At 42.8% G+C, this 19,734-nt stretch overlaps 2 protein-coding genes across 2 annotated transcripts; one reads left to right on the top strand and one right to left on the bottom strand.

The window, feature by feature from the left end:
• Positions 1-1,359: 1,359 nt before the first annotated feature.
• On the bottom strand, positions 1,360-11,411 carry LOC122160269 (TATA-box binding protein). Its single transcript, XM_042818660.1, has 8 exons — positions 11,335-11,411; positions 9,154-9,393; positions 7,847-8,178; positions 6,336-6,423; positions 4,726-4,817; positions 3,157-3,324; positions 2,770-2,864; positions 1,360-2,032 (listed from the first exon to the last, which is right to left on the bottom strand). The coding sequence occupies exons 2-8, from the start codon at positions 9,205-9,207 to the stop codon at positions 1,953-1,955; spliced, it is 909 nt and encodes a 302-aa protein (XP_042674594.1). The 5' UTR covers positions 9,208-9,393; positions 11,335-11,411; the 3' UTR covers positions 1,360-1,952.
• Positions 11,412-11,659: 248 nt separating this feature from the next.
• Positions 11,660-17,997, top strand: PSMB1 (proteasome 20S subunit beta 1). The gene is made up of 6 exons (XM_042827258.1): positions 11,660-11,867; positions 12,818-12,925; positions 14,591-14,672; positions 15,099-15,228; positions 16,466-16,572; positions 17,723-17,997. The coding sequence occupies exons 1-6, from the start codon at positions 11,767-11,769 to the stop codon at positions 17,906-17,908; spliced, it is 714 nt and encodes a 237-aa protein (XP_042683192.1). The 5' UTR covers positions 11,660-11,766; the 3' UTR covers positions 17,909-17,997.
• The last annotated feature ends 1,737 nt before the right edge of the window (positions 17,998-19,734 follow it).

The following is a 19,734-nucleotide window of genomic DNA, read 5'->3' as shown; positions in this document are numbered from 1 at the left end:
GTGGGGACTGTTCTGGTATTTGTCTGCTGTAGAACTGAGGGAAGAGCAAAAACATAACTGTAATGCTTAAGTAACTGGGATGGTTGCTTAACTACTGTGGATATAACTGCATTTGCAAGAAAGGAGAGTAGGTGGGTTGTTTCTACCTATAATACAGAATTTACTTAAGTTACTTATTCCCTTCTCCTGCTCAAGCCCTCCATGTCTGCTTACCAGTAATTCCACAAGCGATTTTATGAAAACACTAGAAGCCACTGCTTTTGTGTAGTTTAGATGCTGGGAATCCTCAACTGAGCAGGCAGAGAATACCTTAAGTATAAAGCTATTTACTCATCACCATACTTCTAAAAGGATCGTTTCCTGGAATAGCACACACCATCTTAAGTCACTACAGCACAGATTGGAGTGAAAATCATATGATATATGGCTTAAAGTTTTCCTGCCATAGTTAGCAGTTCTGCAGATGCTACAAAAGGATGATGGCAATACAGCTGAACATTGGACCAACTTACCTAAATACTACATCTGCTGTGTGCTGCGTCTCATTTAATTATGTAGCTCTGCCCAGCAGCATATCAACTTCCTGGTAAGATCAGTGAAACCAATTATTGAAAGACCTGTTGATAGTGGTGCATAGTGTGCACCACTATAAGCATTGGCAAAGATTAAGAATTAAGTTCACTCAGGATTTGCAAATGGTATGGTAGCAAAGCCAGCCGTAACTACTTATCTGGAATGAAATATCATTTTAATTAAGAGACCGTAGTTACATGTGGGTTAGTTTTAGATAAAAGCTGTTTGAAAGAATGTGCAAGTCATAGAAAGGTTATTACTGGAAATGTACTGGAGAAAAAGTTTATTTTTAGTTCTCAGCCCATTAAGCTTCAAGCACACTTCAAAGGGGAGATTATGTACATGCTGACTCTAGCTGGAAGGGCTTTGACATTTTATAGGAACACTAATATAGTGAGACTGTCATAGTTGGTAAAATACAAAAGTGATTTACAAGAAATATTAGAAGCTAAGCAAAAAATCTTTTGTTCCAGTTCACTCAAGTGTAGCTATGTAAGACTTGCATAAATCCCATCTGTTGAATGGGAGGCAGCACATACTTGAACACAAACTCCTGTAACCAGTCTTCTCTTTCCTGTTAGTGTACTGGAAGTAATCAGGCTGGATGTTGCCAAGGATATGACTACTGGTAAGCAAGCCAGAGCACTGTTAAGATTTTCTCCAAATGAGAAGTCATTTACAGTAGTGCATGTGCTATTCAAAAGTCCAGATTAAATTAAAAAGAACTTCTCAATATATTTCACTTTACCAGCTGTGTAATTTTAAAACTCATTAAGACAGTTCCCATAATTGTATAAACAGGGTTTATTGTACATGTGGAGCTGAAGGAGAAAAGAGGAGGAATATATATATTATATATATATGTACAGTGAGCTGTTTTCATTAATAAATTTATTCTGCCTTGGTTAATACTGGAAAGAGGGAATGTGTCTGGCACCAAAGAAATTTAAAACTGAAGAAATTTAAAAGCTTAACTCTCAAAATTATAAAAACCACAGTCTTAATGGAGGGAAATTAAAACATATATACATGGCAACTTAAGTGGTTTATACACTGAGTGACACGGTCGCATTCATCTTTTAAACCAATTTATGAATTTTCTATTAACAGAACTGGCATTAAAACTATTTAAAAGCTAGAATATAAATAAAACTCGGAGGAACTGCTCCAAGAGCAGCCCAACAAAGCAACTCACAGTAACTCAGTAGACATAATCATCAATAAAACAATTCCCCTTGAGCATCAGGGAAATAGGCACTAACTGGGAAATAGTCCAAGTCTGGTGTTGCAGTTTCACTGAAGTCCATCTCGTTACTGCTGTGCCATATGCAATGCCTTTTAAAATGTACCCCCAATTTCTCTGAAATATGTAGAAACTGTTACGTTGTCTTCCGGAAACCCTTTAAAATAGGATAGATGTTTTCAAATGCTTCGTAGATTTCTGCTCGAACTTTAGCACCTGCAACAAGAGAGAAATTGATTTCATTCCCTCTCTTTCCAGAGCCAAATGGTTTATTTTAATTTTTAGAATGTTTATTTGAATGCAGCTTTATATACATCCACCTCTATTTCTATATGTAATTCTTCCTTTAGATAGACATTTCCTATATAACATACATTATCAGAATTAACAGAAGGCGAATAAAGTCCTGAGAGTTTGTTTCATTACCATCTTCGTGCTTCTGACATACTTGCAAATGAGATTTTCTAAACATACTTTCTCAGTACGCCCAACTGCAAAGCTTTCAATACAGTAAGGCTTAGCAGAGGGGAAAAGGAAAGGTGTAGGTGGAGTGCCTAAGGTTAAGGAAGCCCCAGAGCTTGGGTATCTCCCCTTCTTTGGCTGCTGCATCAAAGGAAAATGGCAGCAGCCTGCAGGCAAGCTGCTATAACGCAGTGAGCTCAGTCGCACGACCTAGTGCACAGAAGCAGACTTTCAGATTTTGCTGAAAACATCACCTGAGCTCTTATTGGGCACCTGCCATTCTTCATTAGGATTCAAGATCGCTGCTTATAAGGTTTAACCAAATACATGTGGTTTGCTTTGTGGGTTCTCATCCACAAAACACTGTACTGTCTGTTCTTTCCCAGTACTGTCATTTCTAAAGAAGAGCAACTAATAAATTGCATACTTGTGGGACCATTGTTTCTAATGCAGTCTAAATGTAGCCTACTGGAATAAAATACTTGACTTACCAGTTAAAACCACTTTTCCAGAAACAAAAATAAGCAGAACAATTCTTGGCTTGATCATTCTGTAGATTAAGCCAGGAAACAATTCCGGCTCGTAGCTGTAAGAGAAGAGTCACAGCGTTTCAATGTGCCAACAAACAGATGTCCTAGCCCTTCATCTGCAGAACTGCAGAGACAGACAGTGCAGATGTAGACAATTTGGGAAGAGTAGCAAAGAATTATTGCCCAATATCAACCCATGAAAATTACATCAGTTACCCCAGAGGCACAGCTAGGATAGGAACGAAGATGCTGGCTCCTCTCTGGTGTAAGGAAACGATCTAAACAGACACCACTCTCTAAGATAGTCACTACACAGCAAGAATGAAAGGTAAGCAAACCTTCATTTACCTGCTGAACTGCTGGTGTGTGAGTACCAATCCTTCTAATCTGATAGGAAATTTCACATCACAGCTGCCCACCATGTTCTGAATTTTAAAATCCAAAAATTTTGCAGGAAAACCCAGTTTCTGAACAACTCTTGCGTACTTCCTTGCTGCCAGTCTGGACTGTTCTTCGCTGAAGGGAGAAAAGGATAGCCAGCTTATTTCCCCTGTTAAGCACGACTTCAAGCAAACAGCACCAAGCCACAAATATTTAACTGGGAAAGAAATATTGTGTGTGTTGCAGGAGAGGAGAGTTGCAAAATGCTTACATCCAAAATTAACAACTATTACTGGTTTGCACACTTAGTTGGGGTACTGAAGTCCTGAACACTTTAACACTGCATTCACTGTTTATGAAGCAGAAAACTCTACTCTGTAACTCCATGCATTTCCACACCCTTCAAATATGTACCTGACTCCCTCTGTAAAACATTAAAATTGTTACTTAGATTTTCAATCCCACTACTGCTACAATCTACAAACTCCTATAGGAGCCTGTAAACTGCCAAAATCCTCTGCTTGATGTGGCCCAGGTACTCAGACTCAGACCTGGGTTTAACACAACTACACAGCCTTACTTGCTATTACAGAACTCAATTTGCTTCAGTTTTTTTAAAACAGAGGAAGATCTGGTTCCTCCTGAGGCAGAATAAGACAACTTGAATTGCGAACATCACCAGGCAGAGGAAGCGTTTCCTGCACATCTTTATTCATCATTGATCATCAGAGGACTGGAGCATCTCCCCCACAAGGACAGGCTGAGAGAGCTGGAGTTCTTCAGCCTGGAGAAGGCTCCAAGGAGACCTTATAGCAGCCTTTCAGCACCTGAAGGGGGCCTACAGGAAAGCTGGGGAGGGACTTTTTGTACGGGTATGTAGTGACAGGATGAGGAGAAATTACTTTAAAATGGAAGAGGGTAGACTTAGACTAGATATTAGGAAGAAATTATTTACTGCGAGAGTGGTGAAACACTGGAACAGGTTGCCCAGAGAGGCTGTGGATGCTCCCTCCCTGGAGACATTCAAGGCTTGGCTGGATGGGGCTTTGAGCAACCTGGACCAGAGGGAGGTGTCCCTGCCTATAGCAGGGCATTGGAACAGGATGATCTTCAAGGTCCCTTCTAGCCCAAATTATTCTATGATTCCATGATCTCTGCTCATTAGCTTATCCTTTCTGGATTCCTAGAGGACTTCTTCAGGGCACAATTTCTCTCCTGTTCACTGTAGCTTCCTGCTCATGTTTAGTTTTTAATTCTCATGCCTCAATGATCCCCGTACGAACAGATCAGACTACAGGGACTGGAAACTTGGAGCTCTTGGCCCACTCAGATGAATGAAACAACTCAAATACCAAATTGCTCTTATCCTGCCATTGCCTCTACAGTTTAAACAGTTTCAGTGCATAGCCATTCTATGTCCGTGTGCATATACAACATATATATAAACACTGTATAAAAGAAACAGTGTTTCTCAAGCATCAAGGTTTCAAAAGAAAAGATGACCTTGCTTAGTTTGCTCCTAACAGCTGAACGTACCTTTTTGCTCCTGTGCACACCATCTTTCCAGAGCTGAATATAAGCGCAGTAGTACGTGGTTCTCTTATTCTCATAATAACAGCAGCAAAACGCTGAAATGCAAGCATTGAAATTATTAACGAGACACGGATGTAATTACATTAAAACCAAGTTTGCATAATCTAAGTAGCCACTGCAAAGAAATAACTAGATTCAAATATACATACAGAACACTCTTCATTCAAGCATTTCAAGTAAGTTTTACTTAGTTTCAAACACACAGGTAGAGTTGAGCAGGAAGGATTTCTAGTACTGCACTCCTCTTCTACTAAGCTCACCTCTGACTACCATGTGCATAACACAAATACTACTAACAGCTGCAACACAACCATAGCGACCATCTTAATACCAAATTTTCCTCCACATCTTGAAATTCAATCTGTTACAAGCAGGATGGAAGGTTATGCAAATATTTTATGGTTTACTTTGGCTTTGTACCTTAAGCATTCGGGTAGCATTAGAAAATTGTCAAACAGAACTGCTGGGAAGTCAGAAGCCATATTCCATGTAAACTGAAGTCACCTTAACTACCATAGTAGAATACACCTGCATTTATAAATTCTTAAACTCTCTGAAGCAACTGCAAACTGTTCTGGGCATCACACGCAAAATCCCTTTTTTGTGCTATATTAGACTTGGACCAGTTCACTATACAGTCTCACACACTGTTCTGCTGACATAATGAAGGTAGTAGCATGAGCTACCCAGTAACACATTTGTCAAACTATGGCTTAAATAACAGCCAAGCAATGTCTTTGTTTCATAAAAGGATGCACTGACTATAAGTCAGGAGTGTGTTACATAACCCTTCTTTTCTCTCTGCTGTGGAAAAACAGCATTTCATATTGATCATTCTAGCCTACAAGTTTTACACAGCCACCTACCCTACCATAAGAGCTACCATCGCCCGCTCAAATGTGAGCTGCACGAGCATCTTACTCACATGCAGTTGTTAACAGCATCACTGCTGTAACTGACACTAACAGTCAGTACTGAGGGAAAATGTGAAAGAACAGAGCTCAGAGGGGGAGCGAGGCCACAAAAACCCCGTAACTGCACTGCTGCCACAGGATTTCCAGGGCAGTAGTCAGAAGGAAGAAACTCTGGCACACACAGTATAACCAGGGCTATTACAGAGGCCAGAAATTGAATTCTCTCTTCCTTTCTTCTTGTTGGAAGATGGGGAACAAGACTTGAGCACCAGACATTTTGCAATAACACAAAAAAGGAACTTTGTAAGCAAAAGCAACAAGGGTGCCATATAAACAGTAACTCAGGACAGCTCTACAACAACAAAAACACTTTCCCAGTATATTACAGTAATTATTCACACTGTTCTTTCTAATGCTCCCAAATCACATCTTCACATAAAACACAGCTATATCAGTATAAGAATGCTTTTTACTGATTCAGAAAAGAAATCTTTAATGGACTTAGATAATTCTATTAACTCTACCATAAAACTGTTTCTGAATAAAGGTTTTTCAATCTAGCTACTACAGCAAAGCACACTCCAAACCTATTCTGCTGACATACCTGTTATTGGATGCATTCTAACATACTTCTCTTACCTTGGGATTATATTCAGCATTTCGGGCACGAAGAGCAATGGTTTTTAGGTCAAGTTTGCAACCCAGATTCACTGTGGACACAATATTCCTGAAAATAGTTCAGAGAAATACATTTTAAAAAGTAAATTAAGGAATTAATGCATCCTATCCATATAACATGCTTATTAGTTTCATTTTTTTAATTTGTTTAACCAAGCAAGCTTCAATGACATCTCTCATACAGACAGGAAACTCCTCTTTTAGGGCAGTACCTCCTAAGGCACGACTGCTATTCCTCCTTTCCTGCCAACTATTATGAAATGTGTCCCTTGAGAAAAATATTTCAGTTGGGCAGGAAAAAAACTTTGAGGTTGTGCTGTGAGCACTCACCACAATCCAGGAAGCTGCTGTGAATGGGCAAAAATGTAGTAGCAATGATACTGTCCTTGGGATGCCCTTCAAGGAGGAAGACGTGATGCAGGACTAAGTGAGAATGCCCTCACAGATAAACCCATTGCTAGGTGTTAGGAAAAAACAGTCTCCAAAAAGTTTAAGAAAAGTCCAAGGAAATTTTGCATTTAGTAATACTTGTTTACTTAGAAAACACTGAAATCTAAAGGTCTTCCATAGGTTTTAAAAAAAATTTAATATTGGAGACTATTCTTTTGGTGCAAAATTCACTTTCTTTAACACCTATTTCTCCTTGGGCCTTCCATAGATTATTTAAGTCTCTATAAAGCTACAGTTCAGTGAAAACGCTTTCATGCCTGAAACTCAAGAAGCTCTACGTTGTAGTAATTGACTAGAAAATGGAGCATGGAATATTAAAGACTACTCAGTACTAGCTTCTAGACTATCAGCCAGTATCTTCCTCTCAACCCTTCCAATTCCATTACAGATGTTATAGTTCCTGTGGTCTGCTTTAATATCTCACTACCAACACAGTGGTATACTCTGCACAGTGAGGTGGATCTACTCACTTTTTTGGTGTAAGTTACAAATAAGTGTTTCAAAGCACGTGTATTTTGAAATACCAGATCAGCAACTCAGACAGATTCATAAGTAAAGCAAGACAAACTCCTACAGCACAGAGCTTTAGCACTGTATTGCTAAATGACAACATGATTGTAGAATCATAGAATGGTCTGGGTTGAAAAGGATCACAATGATCATCTAGTTTCAACCCCCTGCTACGTGCAGGGTCACCAACCACCAGACTAGGCTGCCCAGAGCCACATCAGCCTGGCCTTGAATGCCCCCAGCGATGGGACATCCACAACCTCCTTGGGCAACCTGTTCCAGTGCGTCACCACCCTCTGTATGAAAAACTTCCTCCTACTACCTAACCTAAACCTGCCCTGTCTTATATCCCCTTGTCCTATCACTATCCACCCTCATACAAATAAACATTCAAGACCACCTTTCCCATCAAAATATAGGACCCAATTCCTTATGCGGCTTTGCTCTTGGGTATTTCGAGTCAAAGCACATCCTGAGAGAGGTCATGCTATACTAGCACACAACACACTCACTGTAGCTGTGGCACTATCCCAGAGCTCTCAGATGCCGGTGTTGCAGGAGTTATAGGAGTCATCGGAGTCATTGGGGAGGGGTACAGAGGCGTGGTTCCCGGTAAAGGGGCTGTGGTAAGAGTCTGTGAGTGGAAGAGCTGGGGAGTTTGACCAGATGTTCCCTGTGTCGCTTGCTGTGATGTAGACTGCTGTGCTGCCTGTTGCTGCTGCTGCTGCCGCTGCTGTTCCTCAAGGATGGACAGACTGTTGGTGCTCTGGACAGGCTGTGGTGTCAGTCCTGTGCCGTATGGCATCATTGGGCTAAAAATCGGAATTCCAGGAGTCATTGCACCCTGCAGAAGAAAGCATGAAAAAGGAACCACAGATCCTTTGACTTAATCTCATTTTAAAGAGAAAAAGCTTGAAGTAGTCGTCTAAGAATAAATCATCTTCGTTGGTCACATCAAACCTGTGCCATATTAGTAACCTGCTAAAAACAGAAAACCTTTGGAAGATTCAGTTCTTCCACAACCTCAATCAATCTATCAATTCCAACATTGCTTGGCACCAGTCAGTGATATCAGAATGTTTCCTACAATACCTGGAAAGCACGTCTCAACTTTGACCCACAATTTCCACTTGCAATCATTAGAATGCAAATGCATTCGCAGCACAACTGTAGTCCATTACGTATAAGAAAATTTAAAGGATTCCAAAAGCAAACGAACAAAGTTAAAATGATAGAATGGCTTGAGTTGAAAGGGAATGCCCACCCAGTCCCACCCCTTGCCATGGGCAGGGCTACCACCCAGCAGCTCTGGCAGCGTAGGGCCCCTTCCAATCTGGCCCTGTGTGCCTCCAGAGATGGGGCATGCACAGCTTCTCTGGCCAGCCTGTGCCTGACTGCCCTCTGAGTGAAGAATTTTCTCCTAACATCTGATTTAAATTTCCCTCTTTTAGTTTAAAGCCATTCCCCATTGTCCTATTGCTATCAGACCATGTTAAAAAGTCAGCTCCCCTCCTACTTGTAAGTTCCCTTCAAGTGTTGGAAGCCTGCAATGTGGTCTCCCCTTCTTATTTCCAACATGTCAGTTATGTTTCAGCTTCAAGAAAACCATAAACATATCAGTATATGTCTTAAACCTCTGGATATATAAATCAATGGTTTTTCAACTCTGCTTTTTACTAATTATTCTATATGCAATATAATTTTTCATATCTGCAAACATACAAACAAAAAAGACACAAAGAAATTACATACAAGAAACAGAAAACACTTTCACAAAGAAATTCAGACTGCAGTTGCATATTACATCACTCCTTTTTACCTGAGGGGAGGCTAAGCCTTGAGCGTAGGGTGGCAAGCTGTTGTTCTGATCCATGATTCTGGTTATTCTTTGGTGAGGCCAGAAATATTTCCTTCAATTAATTTAAATTACTTTAAAACCAAAAGGGTTTTTGTTTCTCTAAAGCATTCCAGCAAAGCAGCTTTTTAGCCAAGCTGAAAGCGTCAGGAAAACATCAGCTCCAGAGAAAACGTATTGCAAGTCTAAAACACTAAACAGAGCCTGAAAAAAAAAAAAAAAAAAGTAATATATTGAGAATAACATTTAAACAAAAGCACACCTATCAGCTGGTATGTTAGATAAGAAACACCCACATACAAATATATGTGAGAACACGCATACGCACGCACACACCCATGCACCTTATATAAAGAAATCTCTTTCTACAGCACCTTACAGCCCTCTGGATGCCCCTGGTGAGCACCCACTGCATGTGAGCAGCCGCCTCCAGAACTACACCCTCCTTCACACGCAGCTCTAGACCTTCATGCTCACTGTACCATATGCTTCTCTTCATCTGAGAAAGCACTGATTTTCAGAACTGAATTCCACCAACTACTGATAGACAGGCCTAGAGCCACACATTGCTCACACATCTCCTCCTGGGCAGAGTTAAGGCCTGGCTTCCAAAAATGTTTTTTTCTGCTATGGGAAAAACACTGCTGGTCAGCTCAGCTTAGGAAGCCTCCTTCCATCTACTTCCATAAAGCAAAGCACTAATGCATTTTGAATTGCAGTGACGTACTTCACAAGGGGAAAAAGAGAAACTGAAAGCCAGTTTTATACACATGAAATGAACGCATGCTTTTGGGTATTGTTGTTTCACTTACTGTTTGTTTGTTGTTTTTTAAACAAAGACCATACCTCTATTGGCAAGCTATGGAAAGAAACAACACAAATAGAGAATTGAAATGCTTTCATGGAATTGTAAGTGCTGGAAGTGACCTCCAGAGATCATCGAGCTCAACCCCCTGCTAAAGCAGGTTCCCTGCTGTAGAAAAGTGTCTGGGTAAACTCTGAGTACCTCCAGTGAAGGATACTCCACAGCCTCTCTGGGAAGCTTTGTCTTCCTCTATTTGTATGGAACTTCCTGTGTTGCAGTTCGTGTCCAATGCTCCTTGTTCTGCCTTGAACTGGAGACCCCAGAACTGGACACAGTGCTCTGGATATGGTTTCAGCAAGGCAGAGCAGAGTGGGAGGATCACACCCCTCGACCTGCTGGCCATGCTCTTTATGTTGCACCCCAGGATTCCATTGGCCTTCTGGGCCATAAAGGCACACTGCTGGCTCACGGCCCACCTGCTGTCTGTAAAAATACTCAGGTCCTTCTCTACATAGCTTCTTGTTATGAAATGCTATACCTTTTTAAACAAATACTTTGCCATTAGTTTATATAGCTTGCTTAACTCGACACTTACACAGAGAGCTTCAACGTCATTTTTAGGCAAACCATACGAAAATTTGAAGAAAGCCTGCCCAGCTTTTTCTTGTCTTTAAGGCCCAAGAGCTCAGAATCGCATTAACATAACACTATAGCCGAAACAGCATCCGCTGTTTTCCCCGAAGGCGCTCCCACGTTTCACGCCCTGGAAAGAGGTGGCCCCTCGGCCCAGCCGTTACCCAGCAGCAGCGGCAACCCATCCGCAGCCCGAACGCCGGGCATGCCGGGACGCGCCGCGCGGACAACACCTACATCCAACCCATCCGCAAATCCCCGCCTGCGGCCCGATCCCTCGGTCAAGGGTCGCGGTCCGCCCCTCCGAGCCCCGGTACCGCGCCCACGTGCACAACACGGAGCGATTATAGCTCGGGCTGCTCCTCCCGCCGCGCCCGTACCAAAGCGAAGGCCGCCGCCGCCTTCCCCGCCCGCCGTCACGTGGGGGAGGCGGTGACCGCCGCCCGCCGCCATCACGCCCCCGGCACCAACGGCCGTAGCGGGACGGCTCCCGGCGCGCAGTTCGGCCCGGGGCCATCACACGCCGCCCATCCCATCCCGTCCCTTCCCTCCCCGCTGTTCAGACCTGCCCGGAGGGCCCCGACCCTGCGACGGCGCCCACGGGGAGGCACGGATCGGGCTCGGCCCGACCGGCCTCTCCCGTCAGATCCGGCGCAGTCCATGCCATGGCGGGCCCGGGCCGGAGCGGGACACATAACAGTCGGTACCTGCCGCGTGCCGCGCCCGGCGACGCCACCACTGCCGCCGCACAGCCCCAGCGGGAGCCAAGCTGCGCCCCGCTCCCGCGCCGCAGGCGCGCGTCGATTGCGTCACTTCCAGCGCGCGTCCACCCCGCCCTCTCTACCGCCATCTTGAGTGAGGGCGGGGCGGGCGCACGTCCTGCTGCTACCCGCGGAGTATTGGCTCTGCTGGCTCCTCGTGCCGCGGCGTCTGGCACCGCGCTCATGGCGAGAGCATCGCGTGCTTACCGTCCCTTCCTCCCGAGGTCTGGTCTGGCTCGTGCGGCTGTGCGGTCGCGACGGTGGGGCGTGGCACCTCCTGGGCAGATGAGACGAGGTGCCCGTGCCTCATAGAGCGCCACCTCCTCGTTTCCGGTGCCGCCATTTTGCCGTGAGACAGCAGCGAGCAGGGCTGTAGGGATGCTGTCTGCCGCCGGATACGCAGAGCTGAGACCGGAGCCGGGCTGCGGGGTGGGCGCACCCGTGCAGTACCGCTTTTCGCCCTACACCTTCAACGGCGGGTGAGAACCGCGGGCAGGGGTGGGGCGGGCTGAGGCTGAGCGGTGACTGGGCCGCGTCCTGCTCGTTGTCGTCTCGCTGGCCCCGTATGAGGAAGCCTGTACCCTGGGCAGCGTCTGTCGGTAGAGTGGTGGAGGAGAGCCGGGCTTGGCTTCGTGCAGGGCTGCGTGTCCCGCTGATCGGTGTTTCTCTTCTGCTTTATTTCTGTGTGCTACTGGGGATTTTGTCAGACTGCAGACCGCTGAACTCTTAAGGGTCAAAGCAAGTGCTTTCCCTTACCCAGGGGCTTGTTTCTTTCTAGTGGCCAGGAAACGTGTCTAGTGGTGATTTGTTTTTAAGGCTGCAACTGAGCCACGAGCGACTTTGTCATAACTGTTACAGGTGGTGATCTTTTGCAGATGCGCACTCTGAATTGACAAGCATCTGGGCAGCTTGACGTTCTTTAGATTTATTTCTTTTTTTTCCTGATGACTAACTGCTTTATAAAGGACATCTCTTAGCTGCTTAGTGGTAGTGGCAGTGAAGCAATCACAGAGTAATTATTTGGAAATTAATAACGTAGGTTAACATTAAGTTACAAGAATGATGCTAATTCCATGGTAGTGGTGCTAAGTGCTTGGCTGGAGTGTATTTGCTTGGAGAGCCAGCCAGTTTTCTTTATCAGACATCAGCAGCTTTCCTTGTCACACATCTAAAATGGGAGTCTGTTGTGTCTTGACCTTAATAAATTTCTGTACGGTTTGCAGTCATAGCAGAGAATCACGTACATTCTCTTTAGTGTGTCTAGCATCATTTTTCTTCCAATCTTGTTATGTGTAGTGAGAAACATCAAGGAATGTTATAAGATTCATGACACAATGTGAGTGTAGATAGAGAAATTTTATCTTTTCATCGCTTGTCTAAGAACCAAGTTGTGCCAAAAATTGTGATTGTATGAATACTTTTCTTCAAGGACTGTGTTGGCGATTGCTGGAGAAGACTTTTGCATTGTTGCCTCTGACACACGACTGAGTGAAGGTTATGCAATTCACAGCCGGGACAGTCCAAAATGCTACAAACTGTAAGTTCGTACCTTATAAGAAGTGAAATGGAGGGATGACCCTGTGTATTGATAAGTGTGTTGCCTGAAGTTATCTATCATGTTCCTTATATAGAAAGAACTCTCAGGAGGAGAAAAAAAAAAAAAAAAAAAAAAAAAAGTAACAGAATTGGAGTTTTGGAATTATGATGACTTTTGTTGTAATGTGATGCTCTAAATGCAGTCAGATTTCTTATTGCATGCTGTTGGATGTTTTTAGCATGGTGCCAGACTTAACCTGTTACATAAGCTACGTGGTTTTTTGGCAGGATAATCAGAAGAACTTTTGTATTAACTTGTGTAATAAGTAGTTCTGCTTTGTTAGGCCACAAGTTTGCTCACTGCTGTCAGTTTTTTGCTTATGACTTGTGATCACATAAACTTGTGTTTTACCTGGCTAACTCTATGCAGTATCTTTGACTCAGTTACCTTCCAAATGGAAATTGCTTTAGTACAATTAGTGTAGAGCTCATGATGGCTTTGGGTAATTGTGGTGACAGAAACTGAGATTATCTCAATTTAATTTGTCTTGAAGATGACTGCTGAGTGTTAAGCCTATAAACATATGTTGTTTTAACCTTGTAAACAGCTAAGCGCTATGCAGCTGTTTGCTCACTTCTACCCAAACCTTGCAGTGGGATGTGGAAGAGAGTTGGGGAAAAAACAAGGTAAACCAATGGGCTGATGCCAAGATATCTTAATAGGTCAGGAAATGAAAGAAATAAGAATAATAAAAGAATGTAAAGCACGAGGCAGTTGTTCTCTACCTGCTGACCAGTGCCCGGCCAGTTCCTGAGCAGCAGTTTCCCCCTCCACTTTGGTTGACTGTCCCACTTTATTGTTCCAGATGATCCTGCATGGTATGGGACATCCCTTGGCAGGTTTGGATCAGCTGTCCTGGCCCTGTCATCTCCTAGTTTCCTTTGCACCTTCAGTCTCCATCACTGTCAGGGCAGTGTGAAAAGCTGAAACATCCTTGGAACATCCTTGGCTCTGTGCAGCACTGCTCAGCAGCAGCCAAAACATCAATGTTACCAACAGTTCTCATCCTACATCCAAAGCACAGCACTGTAGCAGCTACTAGGAAGAAAGTTAGCTCTGTCCCAGCCAAAACCAGGATGATGTGTTAATGTTTGTAGGCTCTCATAGAAATGTGGGTTCCCGTAGTTAGTCTTATTAAACGCTTGCTCTGAAACTGTGCAAAGAGCAAATATTGTATAACACATCAACAAATAACTGCTGTTATGCTGACAGAAAATATCACCTACAGAATAAGATTACCTCACCAGATAAAAGCAGTCCCTGGCCAGATGGAATAAAACTGTATTGAATAACATGATTCAGCTTGTTAATAGCTACATTTAGGGGTGCTTGAAGAATTTTTTTTTTTTCCCCAAAGCTTTGCTTTGGAAATCAGTGGGTTGAAGAGTGACATCTGTGTGATCCTGCACTTAATGAGTCCTTTCCAAGATGTAAGCTGCAGTTAGCTTTTATTTGCAGAATACCTGTTACTACTACATTTTAGACAACTGTTTCTGATAGTGTTTGAGAAGCTGGAAATACGTTTGATATTTTCATAACTTACTGTGTAAGAAAGTGATGTAGCTCATACTAAATCTGAAATCACAACAAAACTTTGTTTTACAGAACAGAGCATACAGTCATTGGATGCAGTGGCTTCCATGGTGACTGCCTTACACTTACTAAAATTATTGAAGCAAGATTAAAGGTAGCTAACTATCTTAATATATTTAGAAACATGTATATTTTTTGGTATCGCGTTTGAGACCTATTATAATTTTAAATATGCTTTTTGCTGTTTGTCATCAAGTGTTCATATTGTAACTGTAGCTGTATTGCTAGTGAAAGATCAAGCAGGATGAAATTGAGGCCGTGTTCTTGCCAAGGGTAACATCACAAGATTAAAAATTGAAGTGCTGAAGAGAGTAATGAGGCAACATCTGTTCTTTGCTAAGTCTCAGAAAAATACGAATTTTGACATTACTGTTAGACCAGTGCTGTTTTTATAATTATGTTAGTTAATGTTTGCTAAGCATTGTTCTCCTCAGTAATGATGTCACAGAAAATGTAATTTTGATTTGAGTATAAATTTGAGTGTGTGACTTTCCTGTTGGGCATGCTGTGCCATTTGCAGATGTACAAGCATTCCAATAACAAGACCATGACTACTGGAGCTATTGCAGCAATGCTGTCTACAATTCTGTATTCTCGACGTTTCTTTCCTTACTACGTTTACAACATAATTGGAGGACTTGATGAAGAGGGTAAGACTTGAAACAAATTTTGTTTGTGCCTTTCAGTGTGGTAGATTATGAAGTGTGAAGGTCAACGCTGGAGACAGGTTTTCCATGAAGACTTTTAAATGTTAACTAATCTCTAATGAAAATAATGACTTCTACACAGGCACTGTAAGTTTAATTCTCCTCTTCCAGGACTTTGTGTGTTCAGTGGTGTGGTTCAGCTGCTAAAATACTGTATTCTCTGACTTTGAGCAGGAGCTCAGAGGTGGTCTTGCTTAGATAATTTCAACCACTCCCCACGGTTTGCTGTTAAAACGAAGTTATAGTGCTTCCCCAGTCTTGCTGAGATGTCTGCAATATGTGGAGTGTGAGTCAGTCTGTCCTGCATAATGGGGAACGTCAGACTGAGGGCGCAGTAGCGTGTGATAAGAATGAGAGCACACGTCTGCACACGTGGGTTTGATTTGGGCTCAGTGAGTTTGATTTGTTCTGATTTAATGTTACTCTCTGGATCTGTGCCAGAGCTGCTCAGCTACCAGTACTGTGTGGCCAAGTGTGCTGGCCAGCTTATCACCTCAGGTGCAGCCTGTCTGAACAGAGCGAATGAGTGTAGCCAGGCACTGCATTTTCGCCCATATTCCCTTGTGAAACCCTGTAGATGCTACAGTGCACTTCTGATGCACTTCTGACTTTCTACAGTGCGTTTTTGATGCTGGCACAAGATAGCTTGCTTTGTGCAACCTGGCCTGACTCCAGAGGGAAGCACATAAGAGCCCAAAGCACCATCCCTGTTTACAGGGAGGCACTGCAGAGGCAACCAAGCACACGCTCTGGAAGCAGTTCCAAGAACTATGCACTTTTGCTGACTAAACTTTCTGCTAGTTGTTAAAAAAAAAAAAAAAAAAAAAAAAAAGTAGAGCTCTTTGTGCAGCACTGTGCTCTAACACGTTCTTCTGTTTTGATTATTCTTCATTAGGACTTCTTCTGTGGTAAGTACTGTAGAAAACATCTGCTAGAGTATGGGTATAGCTTAAATCATGCAGATAACCTTGCATATAGGAGGGCACCATAATCGCAGTGAGCCTGCTGTGAAAAGTATTGTCTGAACACAGTGCAGTACTATTTTGTAAAGGTTTTTTAGGAGATTCCTTCCTGGTATTCTAGAAACTGCTTATGGACAGAATTGGTTTTTTAATGCAAATCTTTATCAGTATTAAGAGTCATTCTGGATTGCAATTACATACTTCTTTTTTTCTTTAAGGGAAGGGAGCAGTCTATAGCTTTGATCCAGTAGGCTCATACCAGAGAGACTCTTTCAAAGCAGGTGGATCAGCAAGTGCCATGCTGCAGCCTTTGCTTGATAACCAGGTAAAATAGTTCTTGTTTGTTCTTTGTGTTTTGGTTTTGTTTTTTTTTTTTTTTTTTTTTTTTTTTTAACAATCTCAGTGAAGATTTGCAATATTCAAATTGATGTGACCTTACTTTTGAGAGGTATTATTTGAGAGAAAGTTTGTGTATATTACAGGTAACATTGTCAATCCATACATTTAAAAATTGTGTGGTTCTACCTTCTCAGGAGGTCTGAAAATGTTGATTTCAGATTGTGTTAAGGTTGGACAGTGGACAGTGGTTACTGTAGTTAAACATTTTAATTGAGAAATTGTTTCCCACAGAAACCGATTAGCTGACAAGGGAGGCAGAAAGATAATGTAAATGTTCCTAGTACTTAGCATTAAATAATAATAAATTAAGAAGGCAGAATATATTGTATACTCCCAATTAGTTTGATCAATTAATGTATCACAGAACTGTAGGAGTTGGAAGGGACCAAACGAATCAAAGGATCAAAAAACCGTATGGTTGTCTGAGATTCTAAAATTTTCTTCAAGTTGTGACTATTTTCATGACATTCTTTACATAACTGCTGAAAACTTATTTAATTAAAGCTGGGAAAACACTTGACTGACTTTATTGAAGCTCTTATTGGATGAGTAAAATCTTCACAGTTTTTTTAACTAATTTTTCAGCTTTGATTCACTTTTAAGATTCATTAACTGTAGAGAATAAAACATCTTCTGTTGCAAGTTTTTATCATTTCTGAGTCTGAAGCACAGTAAGTGACCCTTTGCCCTCCTTTTTCATTTTGGACACTTAAGTAAGTCAGCAAGGATACACTAATAAAGCCCATCATGTTCCAGTATGAGCTGTTGTTTTTAAGTTGTAGGTGCACTCGTGTGCAGTTTTGATACTGGTAACCCAGGGAGAAATTTCTGAAGAAATAGATGAGTGTCTCGTATGTGCTGAATGTTAGTACGAGAGGCTGTGCTTCACTTCAGTTGTTAGTGCTGGTAAAGTTCTGACCATGCAGCTATAAACTCTATGGAGAACTACTTCTGCCAACTCTGGATTTTAAAACAGGCTAATCATTTGTGTAAATCTGCTCATCTGGTGCACAGACTGAAAATGCCTTTGTGCCAGATGGAAGGTACTTCCTTTGAAATGCTTTATCTTCCCTTAGATTGGCTTCAAGAACATGCAAAATGTGGAGCATGTACCTCTGACCCTGGAGAAGGCTTTGCAGCTGGTTAAGGATGTCTTTATTTCTGCTGCTGAGAGAGATGTGTACACTGGTGATGCACTTAAGATTTGTGTTGTCACCAAAGATGGAATTAAAGAGGAAACCATCCAGTTAAGAAGAGACTAATTCAGTTTACATACAAACGTGTAATCTACGATGTACAATGTAACTCTAATGTGAAGATGTTTGTCTTATTAAAATTTTTCAAGAAGTTTGACTGTTGTAATTCTGAATATTTTCTTTTCCGTGCTAGAAGTGATAGTGGTATTTTTATGTGCATGTGGTTGTTATTTTTTTCTGTTTTTAGAAAACAGAGTAATTCATGATACGGGACAGGTAAGTGAGGATGTGGTGGAACATCCACCCCGCAGGTTGTCTAGGGCAGTAATTCAGGCTGGCAGTGATTAAGTCACTGAGAGAAGCCTGGGAACTGGAGCAGTTAATGGGTGAAATGGGAGTACAGGTGGTGTTTTCCTCCAAGCGTTCAGTGTCAGGTTGTGATACTGAGAAGACCAGGAAAGTCCATCTGATGGACTAAGAAGCTAAGAGGCTGGTGTCACTGCAGGAATTTTATTTTTTCAACATGGGGTGAATGGCCTGATGGTGTCTCTCCCGAAGTCATGGGGGAAAAGGAACTTCCTTTAAACTAGGGTTGAAGGAGGAAGCAGGTGATAGTGAGCCTGCTCATGACAAGCTCCAGGATAGTATAGCTAAGAGGGAAGCAGTGAGGGAAAACCTCATATTTTTTCGCAGTCTTTTGGGAGGGCTTCTCTAAGAAGGTAATGCAGCTGAAGTGCCTCTATACCTATGCATGCAGTGTGGGAATTGGAAACTGTGGTATGTTTGGAAATCTATGATTTATTGCTATCATTGAAGCGTGGTGAGATGATTCATGGAACTCCCATATTCAAGGAAAGGAGAAAGGAAGACCCAGGGAACTGCAAGCCAGTGAGCGTCACCTCTGTGCCTGGGAAGATTGCGGAACAGATTCTCCTGGAAGAGATGTTAAGGCACAGGTGAGATGTGGAGGTAATCCAAGACAGCCAGCTCAGCTTCACTGAGAACAGATTGTGCCTCAGCAGTCTGATGGCCTTCTAAAAGGGTGGACAACCGATGGACATCTGATGTCATCTGCCTGGATTTCTGCAAGGCCTTTGATGTGTTCCTTCACCACGTTATGTCTAAATTGGAGAGAGACAGATTTGAAGATTGGGCTATTAAGTGAATAAAAAATTGGTTGGATTGTAGCCAGAGGATTAGTGTCAACTTCTGTGTTCAGGAGGCCAGTCACAAGTGGTGTCCTCTAGGGGTCCATCTTGGGACCCTTTTGTCAATGTCGCAGACAGTGGAATTGAGTGTACCCTCAGCAAGTTTGCTGCTGATACTAAGCTGAGTGGTGCAGTTGACGCAATAGAAAGGAGGGACAGCAGTCAGAGGGGTCTGGACACACTCAAAAAGTGGGCTCAGGAGAATCTAATGAGGTTTAACAAGGCAGAGTACAAGGTGTTGCATTTGGTTTGAGGCAGTCTCCAGAGAGAACTCACTGAGAGCAGCCCTGCTGAGAAGGACAAAAAGGTGGACGTGAGCCATCTGTATGCTCTTGCAGCCTGGAAGGCCAACAGTATCCTAGGCTGCATCAAAAGAGGGGTGGCAAGGAGGGAGACAGAGGTGATTGTCCCTCTTTACCCTTGTGAAGCCCCATCTAGAGTATGTGTCCAAGCCTGGGGATCCCAGCACAGGAAGGATGGGATGTGGAGCTGTTGGAGGAGGTCCAGAGGAGGGCTATGAAAATGATCAGATGGCTGGAACACCTGTGAAGAAAGGTTGAGATTATTCAGGCTGGAGAAGAGGAGGCTGCAGGGAGACCTCATTGCAGCTGTTCACTGCTTTAAGGGAGGAGGACAAACTTACTACACGGTTTGATGGTGATAGGACCATGGGGAATGGCTTTA

Source organism: Centrocercus urophasianus, unplaced genomic scaffold (genome assembly GCF_019232065.1).
Source record: "Centrocercus urophasianus isolate 14NV4802_14NV808 unplaced genomic scaffold, USGS_Curo_1.0 seq_10, whole genome shotgun sequence".
NCBI lineage: Eukaryota > Metazoa > Chordata > Aves > Galliformes > Phasianidae > Centrocercus > Centrocercus urophasianus.
The sequence above is the reverse complement of the archived record's forward strand: the minus strand, read 5'-3'. Positions and strand labels throughout refer to the sequence as shown.